Source organism: Nasonia vitripennis, chromosome 3, assembly GCF_009193385.2.
Source record: "Nasonia vitripennis strain AsymCx chromosome 3, Nvit_psr_1.1, whole genome shotgun sequence".
In the NCBI taxonomy this organism is placed as follows: Eukaryota; Metazoa; Arthropoda; class Insecta; order Hymenoptera; family Pteromalidae; genus Nasonia; species Nasonia vitripennis.
Genome location: NC_045759.1, coordinates 17,615,820 through 17,628,991, shown reverse-complemented (window position 1 = coordinate 17,628,991; position 13,172 = coordinate 17,615,820). Strand labels below are relative to the sequence as shown.

At 34.4% G+C, this 13,172-nt stretch overlaps 2 protein-coding genes across 3 annotated transcripts; both read right to left on the bottom strand.

Annotated features, from left to right (window-relative positions):
- Positions 1–16: 16 nt before the first annotated feature.
- LOC103317954 (lipase 3-like) lies at positions 17–4,234 on the bottom strand. The gene is made up of 8 exons (XM_008218488.3): positions 2,950–4,234; positions 2,258–2,459; positions 1,656–1,776; positions 1,300–1,537; positions 1,060–1,209; positions 900–984; positions 683–825; positions 17–339 (listed from the first exon to the last, which is right to left on the bottom strand). Exons 1-8 carry the CDS (start codon positions 3,118–3,120, stop codon positions 190–192), a joined length of 1,260 nt encoding a protein of 419 aa, XP_008216710.1. The 5' UTR covers positions 3,121–4,234; the 3' UTR covers positions 17–189.
- Positions 4,235–4,341: 107 nt separating this feature from the next.
- Positions 4,342–12,601, bottom strand: LOC100122136 (lipase 3). 2 transcript variants are annotated; one of them, XM_008218363.4, is made up of 9 exons: positions 11,972–12,601; positions 11,353–11,561; positions 10,228–10,426; positions 8,075–8,192; positions 6,582–6,828; positions 6,002–6,160; positions 5,834–5,918; positions 5,386–5,528; positions 4,342–5,287 (listed from the first exon to the last, which is right to left on the bottom strand). In XM_008218363.4, exons 1-9 carry the CDS (start codon positions 12,030–12,032, stop codon positions 5,114–5,116), a joined length of 1,395 nt encoding a protein of 464 aa, XP_008216585.2. In that variant the 5' UTR covers positions 12,033–12,601; the 3' UTR covers positions 4,342–5,113. The 2 variants fall into 2 exon arrangements, with proteins under 2 accessions (XP_008216585.2, XP_031783791.1); XM_031927931.1 differs by having other exon boundaries at positions 11,353–11,481.
- Between the last annotated feature and the right edge of the window lie 571 nt (positions 12,602–13,172).

Below are 13,172 nucleotides of genomic sequence, written 5' to 3'. Positions count from 1 at the left end.
CTGTTAAACAGGAATATTACAATTTTCAAATATCTTATTTTTATTGTATAAAAGGTGTTTAATTGTATTTTGAGAAAATATCCCATAATCATACATAGCTTCGAAAAAAATATCACATACAACAAACGAATCACATAAATTATTCTTATAAAATAGTCACGATTAATCTAAAATCACTGCAGAAATTAATTAAGAATTATCTGCTATAACTTTTAATACTTGAGGATAAATAGTATATGTAGCATCTTCAGCCCACATGAAGTCCAAATGATTGTAGCCCCTAGGAGCCTTTTCAAACGCTACCACATTTTTTAGTTCGTTCTTAATTTTAGTGGCATCCTACAAAATATAGATATAATTAGTGGAATAACCTTTCATTTGATCATCATATGCATTGTAAAACCCTGGTAGAAACACTCAGCATAAGTTGGCGAACCGTTGGCCAAATTCGTAATTAAATACGACGTGCTATTGTTATTTTTTTAGTATCGGGTGTATATACAAAATTTTCCCCGTAAATATGTTATAATGTAGATGCTTCAACTAATTACCATAGAGTTAGACCATTTATAAGAAATTCAGATATTCATTTTGGAAAAAAATGTCTCTATTTGATTAACAAGTTAACCAACCAAAATGGTTAATTTTCTACCAAGAAAGCTTATTTGTCGAGTATACATACGGTGACGCTAACATACACGTCCGAATTGGAATAAAATATAGCTTGCCGGAATGTAATTTTTGATAGATCATAAGTTGGTGGTCTAATGGAACCATACTTTGTCGGATTAGCTAATAACCCAAAGTCGAATTTAGCGAATCTTGCTGAAAAATTACAAAGAATAAGTAAAATGTTCTGATTAATTTTAATAGAATACATGTGCAATAACATTTCTAACCATTTTTAATCATTTGGTAATAATGCATCACCGTGTTGCGCGATGTACCTGCAGGAACGTAAGCAAGTATTTCTGGAAGCGCAGTCTGTAAAAAAGGCCATATGTTGAATAATTAAATTTAAACAAACGTGTAGTCATAAACTTGATTACGTAAACTCACGAAGTTTAAGTATTGAACATTCACAACTGCGCTTAAAAATGTTCCACAAAATATTTTTCCGAGTTCACTGCCGCAAATATCTGTTCCTACGATTTGAATAAGTTTTGACTGCGGAAGTACCTGATAGATTTGCTTTGCGGCAGAAAGTGCCTGCAAATATCATAAAATAATCAGAGTTTCACCAGCTAAGATACGAGTGTACTTGAATTATGTATTATTATTATTACCAGATATGCTAACCTCTGCTGCTGGTGCAAGGGCTAAAAGTGTGTTTATAAGGGGTTTGAATGGAGGTGTAAAGTAAGCAACAGGAGCAATATGAATGGCTATATTCATCTTATTATTATACTCAGGCTTTTCAGACAAAAGCATAAAGTCTAATGTCGTTCCCATGGAATACCCGATATTCTTTTGACCAGTTTTTTCTAACACTACATCAATGAATTTGGGTAAATCAATGAGAGCCATCTCGTCCATGCTATTATTTTACAAATAAACAAATAATCAATTACTTCTTTAGAATTCTCATATATTTCATATAAGACACTCGAGGTAAATAAATAGACATACTTATAAATAGATAAGGGCTCGTTTACCTGAATTTCCAAAATTTTAAATTATTTCCTCGAGCTGAATACTTGACATGACGTTTCGAATAAGTTGTACCTCGGCAATTCCCTAACCAAACATCATAGCCCGCATCCGCCAATAAAAATGCTATAAATAGACAAATAAATTTGTTTTAAAGTATAATAAAATACTTTTAATTTTATATTTATATTATATTTTCTATTCTTTACTAAAACCGTATAAAAATTAAGTTAAACAGACATATTATACGACCAATCTAACTTGAGCATATTTATGAAGACTATTATTAAATTACGTCGTTGCACACAAGAAAATCCAAAATTGCTGCACATTCGGGTCTTCTTAGTACATGTGTACGCGTGAAGGTCAATAAGATTTCGCATTTATGCGAGCACCGAAGTGTGTTGAAAAACCTGTTTTTAGTGTCACTGATGATTTGAAGCAACTATGCAAAATATATAAACTGCAAAGTATTGTCGATTTAACGAAGTTAATAATAATATTTTAAAATTTTCAAATGTTGAATTAGTATTTTATTATAACTTTTACAGAAAATCGTTATTCGACATAATGAGAATGTGCAATATAGTTACGTGATATTACTCACTAAGGGCTTGTTTGGATCCTAGAACCACTTGAAAGTCCGAATCTCCAAAAAGACCATGTTGGAAATAAACTACCGGTTTTCCAGCAGCTTTAGGGCTTGATGGGCTTCCGGTAATTTGGTGCAATTTCAAGATGTATCCATCGTCTGTTTTCACATCATACTCTTCTGCTGTGTATCCTTCGTATTGTTCAACAAGTCCAATCTATCGTTGTTCATGAAAAAATAGTATATTACGATACAAGTGACATAAATAAATCATTACGGCACGGCGTGTATTAGCACCTGAGCTTAGCGAGGGAGCTAAACGCCGTGCCGTATCGGACTATTTATGCCACGAGTATCGTACGCTATTAGCATAAATCCGTTGTCACGCCTATCCGTGACCGAAACAGTTCATTTTTGCACCGTGCAGTTAGCGTCCGAGCGTAGCGAGGGCGATCAGCACGGTGCAATAATGGACTATTTATGCCATGGATAGGCTTGACACAGATGCGGATTTATGCCACCCAGTGCTATAAAAGTTATTACTATGCGCTCTCTGCCAAGATTTTATATGATATTAATATAGAAATACTAAGAGACTTACTAAATATACTAAAAAAGAAATACTAAAACTTTAGAAGATTTGCATTGCTATAATATCTGCCGTATATTTAATATAACACGAAATTGTGTACAAATGCTCTACTTACAAAGTCAAGCACTACGAATTCCTCTGAGCGTGCCTTTCGTTCTTCTTGTGTTCGCACTCGTGTGATATTTGTATCAGTATTCTCCAAAAATTGTCTTATTAGCTCGAACGTCGCGAAAATTTCCGTCGAGCATAAAATTACACAAAATACAATTGCTATGTTCCGAACCATTTTTCAAATTGACGAGGCGACTTCCAGAGGTGCACCTTCTGACTTTGCGAGAAAAGTGAGTTAAAAAGAAATTCGCGAGCTTAATCTTTTGAAAGGAAGTAAACTAATAATTAATGTAAATATTTGCTTTCTGATTACATTACTTTTCTGTTTGGCTACGTGAAAAATTTACTAGCGAGTAAATGATAAAATAAAGACTTGCTATACTTATACTCTGTACATGTATGTGGCAAAGACATTTTCTGCTTTCGAGGTATTTGCGATTTATGACTTATATACTTATTAACTTCTGTACGTCAATTACGAATTTCGGTGTATGTAATTATTCGACAGACAAAATTTTTGCCGAGCTTGTATGCGATAAATGAATTGTAAAAGTGCTTTTAATTTTTAGTACGGCATGACATAATTTCTATACAACACTTATACACTAACGACTCCAGAAGGAGTGGAAGTTTTTGCATTCTTTTATTCCCATTTCAAAAAGAAACTCAGTTCCAAGAATTAAATAGTAAACTTTTTTTTAACAATCAACACTACTTCACGTTCGATGTACATTTGAGTAAGTTTTTGAATTAAACGAACTTTTAAAAAACAATGATTTTTAAATTGACGATCCACACGCGAAGGATACTAATCGCGGTATGGGGTCCTAGGAACAAATCTGATTTTGACCCCTCTTGACCATCAACGCTACATGACTGTTTTACGGTATTGTATAAACTAGAATTCGCGAAGTAACGCAATTAATGTGAAGGCGATTTCGCAAACGGTTATTTAAAAGAGAGTATCAAAAGCTTACAACTTTGAGAATAAATGATTAAATCTGTATGCATTCATTTAAATTGTCACGTTTCAAAAAATTAAACCACTTTCTAAAAATTTGTGTGACGTAAAAAAAATATCAATGTGGAAAAATTACTATGATCGTATATCATACGCACGATTGAAGATTTTTTTGTATCTTTTGTAATTTACCAATGGATTATGCTTTATTCAACAAGAAAATGACGTCTTTTTAAAGATCGTATTCTTATTGTATAAAAGACATTATAATACTATCAATCAAACATGTTTTCTATATATTTTATGAAATTTTAAAATTCAGTTTGGACTATACTTTTTTATATTATCTAGTTTCATAATATCTCTAGTACGGTAATCTCCCACTTATTTCTGGTGATATACATTTATTATACAAAAAAAGGTGAAAAATTTCCATTTAGCTATTATAATTTCGTAAGTATATTTCGAATTTCCATATGCATGTACATCTGTATATTTATATTCAAGAGTGTCTGCAGTAATCTACTTGTGCAGGTATACAAACCGAACTAAAACGACGAATATACATTTTTATAAAAGAAACTAAAGAGCTATTGATTATTTGATTTATTGATAAAAAAAATGTATAAAATATTGTACTAATGTATTTTATTGAAAAACTATAAAAGTCTATGTAAATCTTTAAGCAGAATAAAATTTAGACTTGATTTCATGCTTACACAAAATGCTTGTATATATACGAGTTATATAGTATTTTATTGCTATTTTTAATGTTTGATAAGGTACCATAAAGGCAACATAGATTGACTTTAAATGCAATTATTATCATAAATCGATACGAATCAACTTTTCTTGCACTTATTTAAATATTATAATACAATTAAAAAAAAAGTTCTTAAACTATAGTAGATATTTATATATCTTATTTAATAAATCTATTATTCGAAGTCTCTTATCATTTCAGTTTTAGTATGAAAAACGTATTTATAAGAGCATCAACTGAGTCTTTTGTTTGAGTTACAATCACTATAGATCCCTGTTCTTTATAAATATAATCTTTGCAACCACACTCTTGTGGTATGAAAACTAAGAAGCAGCAAATAATTTCATTAAAATTATATATAACAAATGCATCAACAAGTAACAAGTGCATAGTTATATGTTAACATGATAAACGAAGATCAAAGTTTCTTTGAACATCTATTAATTATAACGCGGAATTTTGTTGTCTCAATGTCTTACTAATAAATTCAAATATTCTATCATTAAGTAATTTTCTTATGTCAGTCGACCACAGGAAGTCCAAATGACTGAACTTTTCATCGGGAACAGCCTCAATTGTTAATACGTTTGGCAGCTTTTGTGAGAGTTCAATTGGATTCTAAAAATGGATCGTGATAACGTATAAAATACTTATAGAATAAAGTATTTAAATGATAAAATAATTAAGAATGAAGTTTTAAATCATATTACACCTACCCCTGGTGAAACTAACGCATCTCCTTTCCCATAGAATAAACCAACTGGTGAAATAATGTTGCTTAAGTTATACATTGGAGGTTGTCGTTGTTTGTACGTTGCTAAATTTCGTATGAACCCATGATCATACATTTGAAAATCTCCTAAAATGAATAAAAACAATTAAAATATAAACAAATATAATCATATATGTTTGTATACGGTTTGTTATTCTTAAAGATAATTATTTCAGCGTTATTATGTAATAATAATATACAATATACATCTCTCCTAGTGAATGGTTGCAGCATAAACAAATACGTTAAGAGGGTTGCCTATATTAAGGTTCTTCTATATCAAAAGTTTTCATTTAACATTTGAGGATTTTTTTATATTACACAAACTTTTAAATCCTAATAATATAAAAGCTTTAATTTTTCATGAATCGAGGAACATAATTTAAATTTACCTGTGCGCATATTTTGACTAAAGTGTATAAGCGTCTGTGCGGAAGTGCCAGCCGGAAAGTATGATAGTACGTAGGATACTTCTGACTGAAATGAAAATTTATATTTATAGAAACTGACGCGATACACGATCCCTAATATTGCAGTTGATCCAAGAATTGTATACTTACCGCATTTAACTGCTCAGGATTGTATCCTGATGAGTAATAAACGAAATTCATACACAGTTGTTGGAAGATACTTCCATCGCTGCATGTTGTTTTGGCCAGTTGTGCATTTGCAGCGGTCAATGGGAACAGCTCGTAAATCCGTGCATTAGTAACGAAAGACTGAAATTGAAATAAAAAAATCAAATTATATTCTGATTTTATAATTTATATTATGAAATTGGAAATCATTTTCTGTGACACGTATACGATTTTCAAATTCTCAAGACCTACGGTGCATGTCTAAAGTAACGAGCAGATACAATATTTGTCTTGGAATAGTTTTTTATTTTTTAAATTGTGCTCCTTCCAGAAAAAATTAACATGAAATATGTGTCACATAAAATATTACGCTTACACCACAGGTTAAAGGTTCCTTTTACTCACTAGTATGCATTTGCCATACTCGTCCGGTATAGCAAATTCACACGCAAGTGCGAAAAATGTTCCTTTTCCTTGATGGTGAAGAGTATTTAAACACTTTCTAATGCGCTAAAGTGCATCTATTTTATTACTCGATTTGAATTAAAAACTATTACGTCACTTTAATTGCTTCGGTGTTATCTATGAGGAATCTGACGAAGGCTCGAGGCGGCGCATGCCAGAACGCCACAGGTGCCAAGCTGACCAATAGTCTGATCTTTTTGTTGTACTCAGGTTTGATGGACAGAAGAATGTAGCTGATCGTTGTGCCCATGGAGTGTCCTATGTACACAAGGCTCGGTTGAGCAGTCTTAATCAGAATGTAGTCAATGACAGCCGTCACATCATATAGGGCAATCTCATGGTAACTGTTTTTCAAACACAATTACGAAAATGATTTTCAGTTTTCCTCCTAAAGTATATTGCACGCATTATAATTTCCTTGTTCCATTGCCAATGCGAACTTGGTTAAAAGAAAAAGTTAAAGTGATCATAACGGTCGTTTCCTAATGAAAAAATACATCCCACAAATACCCGATTGTTTTTATCGAATGCGCGAGGAATATTGATTTTTTTTCATTTCAATTCCTCGAATGATAATATGACTATTAGCGAGTATCGAGATAAATATCGAAGAAAAATAATGTGTGTTCGAGGGTATTGTGCGTGACTATACACGTGAATCACTTGAACGTGAAACATCATGCGCGTTATGGAGAACAAGGCGAGCAGCATCGGCGCTAAAGCAAATCATGCTTATTTTTTTTCTATATTTATCGCTTTGATCGATTGCAAACGTATGCACAATGTAGCCTAATGAGATATCGAATACTATATAAATTGTTTAACAATCTTACGTTTATTGCTATATTACCGCATCTAATAAAAGATTTGTTATCATTGTTATAGCTACACAACTAGACATGAATTTATACTATTATTATTCTTAAATAAATTTTCAGACGAAATTAATTAACCGACTGACTCTTATCGTTAAGGCAATAAACTAAAATAACGTATACAATATTTTCCTTTTACTCATTCGGTATCTACTAAATTCTACAAATACCGTATTTGAACATTAATCCAACAAAATTACACCGAAAATTTCCCCAACGTGTACGCGCACTAATTTCCTCCTCTGAACGGCAGTACCTTGAAAACTTAATAGTCCAATTAAAATCACTCGACTCGTGTACTCCGATAAACACCGACAAAGCAAAAAAATAAAATCAACAAATTAAGCTAACGTTCGCGACTCTCGAAGCGAGAAGGTGTCGCGCCAATAAGTATTTTCCGGGACGACCGACGCTCTTTTAATGACACTCGGCATACAGTACTACTATACATTCCTCGACAAAAAGAAAACTAAAGAAAAATGAGAGAAAAGTCATCATCCAACGAGTCTCTTTCGCACGTTTCTTTCGCATCAACGCGCGAATCGGCGAGAAAAAAATTGCGCGCAGGTCACCGACGATTTCGTCACCACTGCACACAAAATAAGCTGCAGACGCACGCATTCGTACGCAATGCGTGCGCGGGTGTATGAGGAATTTTCGATGCTCCGAATCATTGTGATGTATGCATTGAATAGTCGAGAAAAAAGTGGATCACCTGAATTCCCAGAATGCCGGATCGTAATCCGGCGACAGACTGACGTGTGCTCGGGAGTAGGTGTTACCGCGCACGTTGCCCAGCCAAACATCGTAGCCTGCATCGGCCAAAATGTATGCTGCAAATAATAAGATTGTCTCATTATCGCGGTACAGCAATGCTGAGTAACGCTATGCGTGTGAGAGTTTGTAAAACTAGGCCATTGCAGAGTTGATTCAAAGTCGGAATAGAAAAAAAAGAACCGTAGCCTCGAACTTGGCCTTACCTTACACGGATCACAATACGATAATGAAAAAAAGTAAACAACCTATTCAATTCAAAGCAATCATTTATACAACATGAATATAATGTGTTTGCATGAATCGAAATTAAGACGCGATAAGTTTGCATGAGTTGTCCAAATAGTGGATAAACAATGTAATAAATTGTAATAAATTGTAATAAAACGTAAAAAAATGTGAGAAAATGTAAGAAACTGTACCTTTTTATTGGATTTCGGACCATTTTTCTAATACGTTTTTGTACACTTTCTTAAATTTTCAGATTTGTTAACTTTTTTTTTACATTTTATTACATATGTTATTTTACCGCCTATATAGTCAATATATAGGCGGTTTTTTAATTATTAATTTTATAATAAAATGTAACAATGCATAAGAAATTGTAAGAAAAAGTAAAAGGATGTAATCAGAAGTAAGAAAATAAAAAAGTCGCCATTTTCTAATATAATATCACGCTTAAAGACAATTTTTTACATTTTGTTAGACTTTTTTACGTATTGTTAAATTTGTTGTTTCAAAGAAAGGACCCCCCATGAAATCCTGGATCAATGGATTTGTAATAAATTGTAATAAAAAGTAACAAAATGTAATCAAATGTAGCAAACTGTAATAAAACGTAAAAAAGGTCCCAAATCCAACAAAAACGTACAAAATGGTACGATTTGTTACATTTTCTTATATTTAATTACACTTTATTACATTTTTTATTTCCACTAGGGAGCGATTAACGCGTTTTTCATCATACCGTAAAATAAGCCACATTTTTCCGAGTACCTCATTAGCAATATAAAGCGAATCGAGCAAAAAATCCAGAATCTATAAGTAGCTTATCAAACGCGTTACCTTGTCTTATCAACGTGACGTCTATTTTTGCCCATACGAAAAAAACCGCGCTGCTAAATTATCTTGACCTTCGTCTTTACCGCAAATGCAGCAGATTCATCGCACGCGGTAAGCCTACAGTTGCGTCGAGCTATTGAACAATCGAACAATAACATCCATATAGCTATGGGCATGATGCAAATAGCTCTTGTCTACACTGAACAAAAAAAGACCGCGAACCGTAAAATTGGTCGATGCACAATAGTATACAGTATACGCTTTCCACTGAATTTTCAATAACGAACTTGACGATTTTTCGCGCCGAACACTCTTGCACAACAGCGTCGCGCATCGCTCAAATTGCACTCCCGCGCGCGAGATATTCTTTCATTGTGGATTTTAATATGCGTATCCCTTTTTTTTTCAAGCGTCGAAGACTGGCTCACCTTGACCGACAGACACGTACACCGAGCTGCAGCCGATATATCGGCACCGATCGCATTGTGCACAATCTCCGAAAGCGCGTTTGTGATTTAAGGTATAGGGAAAAATCGGCGAGGAATGCAGTATTGAGAGACAAAACATCGACGCGTCTACGCTTTTTTTAGGTGATTGATGTAAGGAAATTAGCTGCGACTGATAAAAATCTTCTGTTCGGCGAAAATTCACGGACTGTCGTTAATTTGTATTGCATTGATTGCTTAATGGCCTAATTAGTCTACAGCAAACTGTAGAGGAGATACATTTTTAGCAGATTCTATTTTAAATGTCTGGGTTTTAATGTATGCAGAATTACAAAAAGAAGATATGTTAGAATCTGTCAAATTTAAAACCAAAGCTTCTTCGTGCCATTTCGTTTTCTCAAATAATAACGAAAAGTTATCCGTAAATCCTATATCTGAATCTCAATTCAGCGCGAACCGTGATTCCCCTGTAAACTAGTTTTGAATTACAATTTCAGATGAACACAAACAATGAATGAATGACGTGCGTACATGCAACAGAAAATACTACAATGTACGTGCGCGAACACGATTAAAATTAGCTTACCCAAATCTCTCTGTGGACCCATGAGCACCCACGTATCGGAAGAGGCGAGAAGTCCATGTTGCATGTAAATGACCGGTTTGCCCACTGCTCTGGGTCTAGACGGACTACCGGGTATTCGGTGAATGCGTAGCAGGTAGCCATCGGCTGTCATCACAACATGCTCCTCTCCGGGGTAACCATGGCGATTGACGAGTGACACCTTTTTGCAAAATTCAAAAGAAACGTTAAATTATCGCTTCAACAGACTCGACGGATTTCGCTTAACAAACTTGCGAATCGCTCGGCCATTGAAAAAATTTGCTTTTCAATGCAGTTTTGAGCCTCGTCAATATAATGCAGCGGTTTGCACTAATGAGTTAGTTAATGTTTGCTCGCCATAAAGAAGGGATTCAAGAATCGAGAAAGTCCCGAAAAACTTCTAATACATATTTTGAATACGTATTTCAAGCATTCTTTATTAAAAGGCGACTTTAAATGCGAGAAAGAAGATAATGAGTAAGATAAGTAATGGTCAATAAGTACAGGGGCAAATGACGACCAAAAAGTGCATGTACTGCTTGTCACACTGCATGAAATCCTGTACTAATTATTGCAAGCCACTTACTAAGGTTTGACAAAAATTAGTTTTAATTGTAATAGCTGTAATAGTAAAGGAAAAAGGGTACTTGAGCAAAGAATCGCAAAGATAAAAAGCAACTAAAAAGTAAAAAACGATCCACATTAAAGCAAAACATTAATTGCACGAATGTTTATACCTTATACTTTCTCGAAATTTTAACAATAAAAAAGTCAACAGGAATTTCAAACTTAATATATGAACGTAACTACATGTGAAACACTTCAATGCATCACATATAGCAAAACGTTAACAATGCAATTTTTTGCTTCCTTCCATTAGCGGAAGCTTTTTTCATTTGATTCAAACTTGACAAAGACAAATCATTACATGAATCAGTATCGTGTGAAAAATATTTCATTCAAAATTTCTCATGTGCATTAACGATATCGTGAGTTATGATGAAACATTAGCGTGAGATAATAATTGCATCGATCATATCGAGATTGCGAAAAATCACAAGTCGACCAAGACCTCGAGTAAGTCAATACGTATATAGATATACTCACAAAATCAACAGCTTGTACATAGTTCGGGACAGGAGTGAACGTTCTGGCGGTAGTTTTATTTCGGCTCCTCTCGTATCTTTCTCGGGCGAATTTCGCCGGACTCAAATCCAGTATAAACGTCGATGTCTCCTGCACCAGACACAGAGCCGCCAAGCACAGCACAAAATGTAGCCTAACACCGTTCATTATTGAGTTTCTTGGATACATACCTATCACAAAACAAAAATACTGTCACTTTTCTCTCAATATTATACTATCAAATCAAACTATTCAATGCAATCGAACAACGACGACGCGCACCACAATAATTCTTAACAAACTGCAAAAGCTTCAAGTATAATAGTCTTTACGAGAAAATCATTGAATAAACACTGTAGCACGAGTATTCCTCGTTCGGTCGCAAGTGAGCTCGCCTCAATGGACTACTTAAAACTAGTATCAATTCGAACGAATGCAAACGACTTCGTTATTTCCGAAAATTATCCACCGAGCAAATTACTTCTATTAGCGATAAGTCGCGTGCGAAGAACTAATTTCTACTTAATTTCGCGCGCGACAGTTGATGCAGAAGAAAAGAAAAAAACAGTAATATTAACGTGTAAAATGATGTCGTGTGTACCTTGCGACTGCGTCTGCGGCGGCCCGATGCTGTCACTCGGACTTGCGGGCAGCGAGTGCATGGGCCCGTACTGAGGAGCTTGCAACGAGTCGGGAGAGACGAAACGCAGAGTTGCGGCATTTGCCGGCGCGGCTCTCCTGGATATCCTTGGCGCGGCCACTTTGTATTCGTTGCCCGACTCTTCCTACCGAAGTTAATTACACTATTGGACAAGCGAGTCGCGCACGGACGGGATGTGTTTTTTTCTTCTGATCCTGTATTTAGACAACATCTCGTGGACTGATAGCGGCATCAGTATATCGTAGAGGTCCATTGTGTCGCACAAGCTCATTGTACTTCTGCGACGCGCAGATTCCGACGAAACGCGCTGTGAGCTGACTCGGAAGGAGCTGCAGGCGATTGACCTTTCATGGACGAAAGTAACGAGAAAACAAGTATCGCATATGGCTTTCCGTGTAATAAAGCCCGGTGAGTTGTTCGGTCACCGAAAAATATATAAGATTTTTTGATTTGATGACTTTATTGAAAATAGCATCGCGTTAATGATGGTTACTTAAAATTCGGGTGCATCAACCTTCCGAACAGGTTTTCGCTATGTAAAATAGATTCAACTATATAAAAAGTTATTCAAGTATACCTATACTTCGTATTATTATACTCCTTCTCAAATCACTGATAAAAGGTAATACGTACATTTAGTAGTTCCAACAATTGTGTTAATTTTTTTTCATTATTAGAATCCAAGGATTATATCTAATCCCATAGGTTTTTTAAAAGAAATCTATTTTTAAATATTGAATTTTTACGAACGAAAATCGTGTATGCAAATTCTGGAGACCTTTCCCAATTCACTCTTGAAAGCCAGACATCTCTTAATCTAAATGATTCAAGCTTTTATTAGACTGCGCCTATAACATGTATATTTATTGGTTTTAAATTTTGTAGACGACACACATTTATGTGTGTCTTTAATTACACATTCTGCAACCTTGCAAACTTACCCAGCGTAAACGTATGATTGATTCTTCTAAGCAGAAATACAATATATCTTTAATCAAATAATCTTCAGCATAATAAGACTTGTGCAAGTCGAAGTATATCATTAAATATTACATAAATTATGAAAAATGAGAAAAACAGTTCAATGAGTACTTTTTGTTCCCGATAAAAAAGTCGGATTTATATGTCTAGTCAGCCAGAC

What these genes read in the sequence shown, in the direction of transcription:
- LOC103317954 (XM_008218488.3), bottom strand. Translation starts at nt 3,120, where the DNA reads ATGGTTCGGAACATAGCAATTGTATTTTGTGTAATTTTATGCTCGACG. An exon ending in TTACCAAATGATTAAAAATG is followed by an intron (nt 826 to 899) that starts GTTAGAAATGTT and finishes GTAATTTTTCAG; the next exon opens with CAAGATTCGCTAAATTCGAC. An exon ending in ACGTGTATGTTAGCGTCACC is followed by an intron (nt 340 to 682) that starts GTATGTATACTC and finishes TATATTTTGTAG; the next exon opens with GATGCCACTAAAATTAAGAA.
- LOC100122136 (XM_008218363.4), bottom strand. Translation starts at nt 12,032, where the DNA reads ATGCACTCGCTGCCCGCAAGTCCGAGTGACAGCATCGGGCCGCCGCAG. An exon ending in GCCGCAGACGCAGTCGCAAG is followed by an intron (nt 11,562 to 11,971) that starts GTACACACGACA and finishes GTTTTGTGATAG; the next exon opens with GTATGTATCCAAGAAACTCA. An exon ending in ATCCTGAGCAGTTAAATGCG is followed by an intron (nt 5,919 to 6,001) that starts GTAAGTATACAA and finishes TTTTCATTTCAG; the next exon opens with TCAGAAGTATCCTACGTACT.